Raw genomic sequence first — 8,857 nt, 5'->3', positions numbered from 1 at the left:
GTGGCATTTCGGCAACTTAGAAAAAAAACATATATCAGAGTTGTAAAAATTGAGATGGTCTGGTATAAATTGACCGCAGAGTGAAGGAAAAGCAGCCAACAACTGCTCAGCATATGTGGGAACTCCTTCAAGACTGGAAAAAAGTCATTCTTGAAGCTGGCTGAGAGAAAGCCAAAAGTGTGCAAAGCTGTCATCAAGGCAAAGGGTGGCTACTTTGAATAATCTCAAATACAAAATATATTTTGATGTGTTTAACACTTCTTTGGTTACTACATGATTCCATATGTGTTATTTCATAGTGTTGATGTCTTCACTATTATTCTACAATGTAGAACATAGTACAAATAAAATAAAACCTTGAATGAGTAGGTGTGTCCAAACTGTTTGATTTGGTACTGTATACATACAGTTGAAGTCTGAAGTTTACATACACTTAGGTTGGAGTCATTAAAACTCATTTTTCCAACCACTCCACAAATGTATTGTTAACAAACTGTAGTTTTGGCAAGTCGGTTAGGACATATACTTTGTGCATGACACAAGTATTTTTTCCAACAATTGTTTACAGACAGATTATTTCACCTAGAATTCACTGTATCACAATTCCAGTGAAGTCAGAAGTTTACATACACTAAGTTGACTGTGCCTTTAAACAGCTTGGAAAAATCCAGAAAATGATGTCATGGCTTTAGAAGCTTCTGATAGGCTAATTGACATAATTTGAGTCAATTGGAGGTGTACCTCGATGTATTTCAAGGCCTACCTTCAAACTCAGTGCCTCTTTGCTTGACATCATGGGAAAATCAAAAGATATCAGCCAAGAGCTCAGAAAAAAATGGGAGACCTCCACAAGTTTGGTTCATCCTTGGGAGCAATTTCCAAATGACTGAAGGTACCACGTTCATCTGTACAAACAATAGTACGCAAGTATAAACACCATGGGATCACGCAGCCGCCATACCGCTCATGAAGGAGACGCGTTCTGTCTCCTGGAGATGAACGTACGTTTGTGCGAAAAGTGCAAATCAATCCCAGCACAACAGCAAAGGACCTTGTGAAGATGCTGGAGGAAACAGGTACAAAAGTATCTATATCCACAGTAAAACAAGTCATATATCAACGTAACCTGAAAGGCCGCTGAGCAAGGAAGAAACCACTGCTCCAAAACCCACCAAGAAAAGCCAGACTACGGTTTGCAACTGCATGTGGGGACAAAGATCGAGAAATGTCCTCTGGTCTGATGAAACAAAAATAGAACTGTTTGGCCATAATGACCATTGTTATGTTTGGAGGAAAAAGGGGGAGACTTGCAAGCCGAAGAACACCATCCCAACCGTGAAGCACGGGGGTGGCAGCAGCATGATGTGGGGGTGCTTTGCTGCAGGAGGGACTGGTCCACTTCACAAAATAGATGGCATCATGAGGATGGGAAATTATGTGGATATATTGAAGCAACATCTCAAGACATCATTCAGGAAGTTAAAGCTTGGTCGCAAATGGGTCTTCCAAATGGACAATGACCCCAAGCATACTACCAAAGTTGTGGCAAAATGGCTTAAGAACAACAAAGTCAAGGTATTGGAGTGGCCATCACAAAGCCCTGACTTCAAACGTATAGAACATTTGTAGGCAGAACTGAAGGAGCGTATGCTAGCAAGGAGGCCTACAAACCTGACTCAGTTACACCAGCTCTGTCAGGAGGAATGGGACAAATCCACCTTATCCACCTTATTGTGGGAAGCTTGTGGAAGGCTACCTGAAACGTTTGACCCAAGTTAAACCATTTAAAGGCAATGCTACCAAATAATAATTGAATGTACTGTATGTAAACTTCTGACCCACTGGGAATGTGATGAAAGAAATAAAAACTGAAATAAATCATTCTCTCTACTATTATTCTAACATTTCACATTCTTAAAATAAAGTGGTGAACCTAACTGACCTAAGACAGGGAATTTTTACTAGGATTAAATGTCAGGAATTGTGAAAAACTGACTTTAAATGTATTTGGCCAAGGTTTTTGTAAACTTCTGACTTCAACTGTATATATATATATATATATATATATATATATATATATGAATATGTCATTTATGTACAGCAATAGTTAAATAGGATAGGCCTTGACTGAAGTGGGTAAAACAGTAGGTAAACATTATTAAAGCGATTAATGTTCCATGACTTTGTACATAGGGCAGCAGCCTCTAAAGTACATGATTGAGTAACCGGGTGGAAGCCGGCTAGTGGGGACTAAAGTTCAGAGCAGGGTACTGGGTGGAAGCCGGCTACTGGTGACTATTTAACAGTTTGATGGACTTTAGAAATAAACCGTTTTTCAGTCTCTCGGTCCCAGCTTTGATGCACCTGTACTGACCTCGCCTTCTGGATGGTAGTGGAGTGAACAGGCTCGGATGGCTGAGGTCCTTGATGATCTTATTGGCCTTTCTGTAACACCGGATGCTGTAGATGTCCTGGAGGGCAGGCAGTGTGCCCCCGATGATGCATTGGGCAGAACACACCAACCTCTGTAGAGTCCTGTGGTTGTGGACGGAACAGTTTCCTTACCAGGCGGTGATACAGCCAGACAGGATGCTCTCAATGGTGCATCTGTAAAAGTTTGTGAGGGTCTTAGTGGCCAAGCCAAATTTCTTCAGCCTTTTGAGGTTGAAGAAGCACTTTTGCACCTTCTTCACCACCATGTCTGTGTGGGTGGACAATTTCAGATTGCCAGTGACGTGTACACCAAGGAACTTGAAGCTTTTCACCTTCTCCACTACAGTCCCATTGATGTGGATAGGGGAATGCTCCCTCTGCTGTCTCCTGAGGTCCACAATCAGCTCCTTCATTTTGTTGACATTGAGGTTATTTTCCTGGCACCTCACCTCCTCCCTGTCTCGTCATTGTTGGTAATCAAACCAACCACTTTTGTGAAATCTGCAAACTTGATGATTGAGTAAGACACAATGGTCCCATCTGACCTCTGCCATCTTTGAGGACATGTATTTCCATTGTTAGAGCAATCACTCGAAAATCTTGGATGTGAACTGTGATTACATTTCAGCAGACACTCTTATCCAGAGTGAGTGCATTAATTTTCATTCTGGTCTCCCATGGGAACTGAACCCCAAATCATGGCATTGCAAGCACCATGCTCTACCAACTGAGCAACACAAGAACTTATTGTGAAAAGAAGGATCATGGATAGTAAAGCAAGGAGGCCATAAAATCACAAGACAGCCTATAAATAACAATACACATATTTTCTTTAATCATATAGTATACTATTCAGATTTAAGGTTTATGTAATCATTATGAACACAAGACAAGACATTAGGCTATAATAAACACTACAAACACAGATTATTATTATTAGTAATCGGTAGGCCTTAAATGTGTGAGAAAATCCAGGGTGATGTGAGCAACAAACTATTACCTTTTGTAAAATAAAAATGTTTCCCTGAGATTTTAAAACGGTTTATAAGTAGGGTTTAGTTTTTACTTTAGTATAGATGTGCAACAATTGTTCCATAGGTAATGTATGTTGTTATGTTTGGGTCAGCAGGGTAGCCTAGTGGTTAGAGCGTTGGACTAGTAACTGGAAAGGTTGCAAGTTCAAATCCCTGAGCTGACAAAGTACAACTCTGTCATTCTGTCCCTGTTCCTAGGCTGTCGTTGAAAATAAGAATTTGTTCTTGACTTGCCTGGTTAAATAAAGGTTAAAAAAAAATAGCTAAGAAACCTGATCAAGTATAGTGATCAGATTTTGTATGGTTCAATTTATTCCGGGTATAGGTGAAGAATAACAAGAGCTATCATATTTTTGCACAAAAACAATACATTTATTCAAGTGTTCTCCAGCACAAATACATAAGGAGCCGTTTTCTTATTTCTGGGCACTAAAACATAAGTAATGGGTAAAGGTGGAGAATGACTGCTACATCTGCTGTATGCACTGATCATCTTAAAGACAAAGAACATAGGCCATAAAACAATGAATATGACACAACAAAAAAGTCACACAAACTGACCTGTCTGATGCATTGGAACAGTGAAATGTCATGGGAAAGAATCCTAAATGGCACCCTATTCCCTATATAGCGCACTACTTTTGACTAGTGTCCAATGTAGTGTAGTGCACTATATAGGGAATAGGGTGCCATTTGGGACACAGATTAATATTTGCCAATAATAACAAAAATGACCATCGAAAACAAGACATGGAGGACAGAATATTATGGCACGGAATGTAGGATTAAGAAGCAAAGCGAATGCCAGGTTTTACACATACATTATGCTACAGTAAACGTTATTACTGAAATGCTTTTATTTTCTTGTTATTTCCCATTATGGAGTAAATGGTTTTTCCAACAGATAAGCACCAACCAACTACAGCAATTTCTAGTCTAAAACAATATAGGAAACTAATTATTATTTATATTTTTTTCAAGTCAAAAGTTCAAATGTTAATATATGCATCCTATGAGAGTGAAATAATGGTGCTTTTCCATCATACTACAAGGAAGTTAACAACAGTCATTGTCAAGACAAGTTTTATTTCTCTTCCAAAACAAATATATTTTTTCTTGATTAGATAAAATGTTTAGCACCGTCAGAAACACCTACAATCCCTCTTTATAGTTCTTATAAAAAGAAACAAAAGGCAAAAACAACCAACATTATGTAGGGCTGTGCAGTGAAGTAGAGACCGTTGCATCTTAAAGCTGTCATTATTAGGCTAAAGATCACTTGACACATTTAAACTGGATTCACTCAGGACTCACTCAAAACATCAAAAACCAAATCAAACAGATGAACAGTACTAGAAGGCAACACTTGGAGTCTACCCTCTAATGCTTCATAGCTTATTATGATATTTAAAAAAAAACTATTTTTACTTGATTTTCTTTTTACTTTTTTACCTAATCTTTTTTTTTCTAATTCCATGATATATATTAGCAAAGAATTATATTTGTACATCTCATAGGTAATTCAAAAAGATGAAAACGAATCAAAAACAGTGACAGGAAAACTCTATGTACAAACTGTACAAGGGGCATGGTCATTTACTATAGGCAAAGGGAATTAACATCAATGTCATCACAACGCATGAGGATTCCTGCAAACCCAATGTCCGAAGTTCAACTAAAAAGGTGGAAAGGATACGTTAAGGTCACTTAAGAACTTAATCATGTATGAAACTACATTTATGAAATGAAGTCATTTTGAATATTAAGATACAACATTGGTAAGTCATCATCTCTGCTACTGTATTTTTCTGGTCACCGTTCACTCTTCAGTTTTGAGTTCTGAAAAACTAATTTCTAAATCGTCCACAAATTTAAAAATGAATTCCCAGCAATTCTACACGTCTTGCCATGGGGCGTAGAGAAATGTTGCAGTTTTAAATAAAGTTTTCTGCAATTCTACACATTTTGCCATTGGACAGAGAATTCTTTTTGCAATTTCATCACACATTTCATGCAATTCTACTCATTTTGCCATGGGGCAGATAATTTATTTTTCAGTTTTATAGCTAATTTCCTGCACATCTATCCATTTTGCCAAGATTTAGAGTGAGAATAACTAACCAAATAAATGGGGCCCCCTTGAAGTCAGGGCCCTAGGCACGTGCCCTGCTTGGCCGGTCAGTATTTGGCCATGACTACTCAAGTTTAGATAGCAGGCTAGACTAACTACCAATCTAAAAATGATTAGCTGACATGGCCAATTGAGTGACTGTCAGTGACTGACAAAACAAAAGAAAAACTGCAGAATGATGCCCAACCAAATTTCTAAATTGCACCTGGTGTATTGTACTATTCTTACTTTCAATAGTAAGTTCAGACCCCGACTGAGTTCCTAAAAATAAAAAAACGCTTATGCCTGGAGCAGGCCCTGTAATCAGTTTGAAAATCTGTCTCTATCACTCTCGCTTTTTCTAATTATTTGAGGTCTACAAGAGGAAGGTGCAGAGGACATTGCATCTGCGGTCTGGAATTCATTTGGAAAGGTAACGTTACAAACATACAGTATAACATAGTTCCTCAACTCTGTTTTAAATTCTACAATGTCTTTTTTTATCCAGAGAATGGCATACTGAATTACGGCTTTCAACAGAAGACAACATGAAAATGGAGCACATCAATCATTTTCTATGAATCTACTGTACATTGAGTAGGATCAATAATCAATCGTTTCCATGGATACATGGATTTAACATAATTCTATGAGTCCATTCTTCCACTTCTATTGGCACAGCCCTACTGTATAGAAAACATACTGTATTACACAGCTGTAGGACAGTTCACATCATAAAAACAACATTTCACAAGAAAAACCAAGAAGAAACATTTTAAAATACTGAAGGAAAAAAAGTATACATATAAAAAAGTGCTTTATAATGTTGGTAAAACAGCACAAAATCGCTATAAAAAGGTAGAAGAACATTGTGAAGACGCACCATTTTGTTAGAAGATTTGCACCTGACAGTATGTAGTTTGCAGGGGTGAAAAAGGGAAGGAGAGAGTCTTTACTTTATTGTGGAAACCCCAGGCCATCTGCCCTCCCTGCAGTCCAACCACCGTGCTCACTAACAGTTGTACAGTGATGACATTAGAAAAGAAGCATCACCACAGACTTTGATCTTAAGGTATTTTGTTGTTGTTGTAAGGACAGAATGCATCACCGCCCATGTGGCTTCATGTTGTGTTTGTGCAGAGTCAGACACAGGCATGCATGGGGGGGGCCTGAGTTTACACGTAGCAAGGCGTGAACAATTATTTAAAAAACACCAGTAGAATTGATGTTTATAAAAGCTGTAAAACAGAAAAGAGGAGGATATGGCATATTGTTCTGCAGTCTACTGTCACCACACCTTTAATCGCCACTTTGAAATCATTTCAATTTACTAAAATAACACAGAACTTCTTTAAATAGTGAAAACATTACACTGAAAAAAAAAATCCCATCTTGTCTAAAGTGTAGTGCCTGTGCCACATGACCTGTGATGCTTCCTATCGTCGTGAAGCACCATGGTATTGTAACCATTTTACAGTAGTACCTTTACCTTCAGTTAACTGTGTATATAAACTTTAAACAAAGAGGTATATGTGATCTGATGTTTTGGATTCATTAAGACACAGCTTTCTATGACACTGAAGACAATCACCCTTATTCACTTTAGCTCTGCGAGGCTCAGTAGCTGGAGGAATCTAAACTCAACATGACGATACTATCGCTGGCTTGCTTTACCCACTTCAGATATTGGCCAATAGAAAATCATGCCTACACAGCCAATATCTTTCACATACATACTGTACATACAGTATTATCAACTCTCTTTCAGATCTTTTCCAATCATCCAATCCTAGTCCTTATTCTAAAAGCCACACAGATCCTAGTTTCTTCTTCCTCAGTGCCTTGAGAGGAAAGCCTTGTCTCAAGTGTAGCTTGCACAAATAAATCAATTTAAAACATACTGGATAACACTGCTAAAAGGTAAAATTACATATACATATTAAATAGAATAAGAAGTACATTTCAAATTACAAGAAATAATTTGAAATATTTACTTTCATGATGTTTTGCTTGCCTGGGAAATGTTACCAGGTACCAGGGAGTAGTATAATTTCACCAATGCTCATGTTTCTGGTTACAACATCAGTTCTATGTTTGTGATGGTCTAGTTAAGTCAAGTCTTGTTAAACGCAGGTGGTCTTGTTGAGCCAAGTCTTGTTAAACGCAGGCAAAATATTCTTTGAGTGGTGCAAACAAGTGTCGGATGACCGGTACACTCCACGACCTTCCCAGAAGCCTTTGCCTGGCCAGCCGACTCATGTTGGACACGTCTGTGTAATGGACTGGGAAGCCAAACACCCTGGGGAAGGAGACAGTAACCAGACAGCCACCAGAGGGAACAAGAGACATACAGACAGCGCAGGAGACAGATGGATAGATACAGAGGGACAAAGAGAGGAAGAGAGCCTTGAGAATTAGTGACATAGGGTTTCCATGTGAGATTGACTTTAGGTCCTTTATAGAAGGGTACATTGGAATCATACAGTGGGGCAAAAAAAGTATTTAGTCAGCCATCAATTGTGCAAGTTCTCTCACTTAAAAAGATGAGGCTTGTAATTTTCATCATAGGTACACTTCAACTATGACAGACAAAATGAGAAAAAAAATCCAGAAAATCACATTGTAGGATTTTTATTGAATTTATTTGCAAATTATGGTGGAAAATAAGTATTTGGTCACCTACAAACAAGCACGATTTCTGGCTCTCACAGACCTGTAACTTCTTCTTAAGAGGCTCCTCTGTCCTCCACTCGTTACCTGTATTAATGGCACCTGTTTGAACTTGCTATCAGTATAAAAGACACCTGTCCACAACCTCAAACAGTCACACTCCAAACTCCACTATGGCCAAGACCAAAGAGCTGTCAAAGGACACCAGAAACAAAATTGTAGACCTGCACCAGGCTGGGAAGACTGAATCTGCAATAGGTAAGCAGCTTGGTTTGAAGAAATAAACTGTGGGAGCAATTATTAGGAAATGGAAGACATACAAGACCACTGATAATCTCCCACGATCTGGGGCTCCACGCAAGATCTCACCCCGTGGGGTCAAAATGATCACAAGAACGGTGAGCAAAAATCCCAGAACCACACGGGGGGACCTAGTGAATGACCTGCAGAGAGATGGGACCAAAGTAACAAAGCCTACCATCAGTAACACACTATGCCGCCAGGGACTCAAATCCTGCAGTGCCAGACGTGTCCCCCTGCTTAAGCCAGTACATGTCCAGGCTAGAGAGCATTTGGATGATCCAGAAGAAGATTGGGAGAATGCCATATG

General features: G+C 38.8%; 1 protein-coding gene across 6 annotated transcripts in view; it reads right to left on the bottom strand.

Annotated features, from left to right (window-relative positions):
* Positions 1-4,533: 4,533 nt before the first annotated feature.
* Positions 4,534-8,857, bottom strand: part of LOC124046687 (DNA (cytosine-5)-methyltransferase 3A-like) — a 70,129-nt gene continuing 65,805 nt past the window's right edge. For all 6 annotated transcript variants that reach the window (XM_046367344.1, XM_046367346.1, XM_046367345.1 and 3 more), the window contains one exon: positions 4,534-7,876. In XM_046367344.1, coding sequence (XP_046223300.1) covers positions 7,735-7,876 — 142 coding nt within the window. In that variant the 3' untranslated portion in view covers positions 4,534-7,734. The remainder of the gene's footprint in view (positions 7,877-8,857) is intronic.

The sequence above is a fragment of the Oncorhynchus gorbuscha genome, linkage group LG10 (genome assembly GCF_021184085.1).
Source record: "Oncorhynchus gorbuscha isolate QuinsamMale2020 ecotype Even-year linkage group LG10, OgorEven_v1.0, whole genome shotgun sequence".
Taxonomy (NCBI): Eukaryota; Metazoa; Chordata; class Actinopteri; order Salmoniformes; family Salmonidae; genus Oncorhynchus; species Oncorhynchus gorbuscha.
Note: the sequence above shows the minus strand (reverse complement) of the source record. Positions and strands in the feature narration are given on the sequence as shown.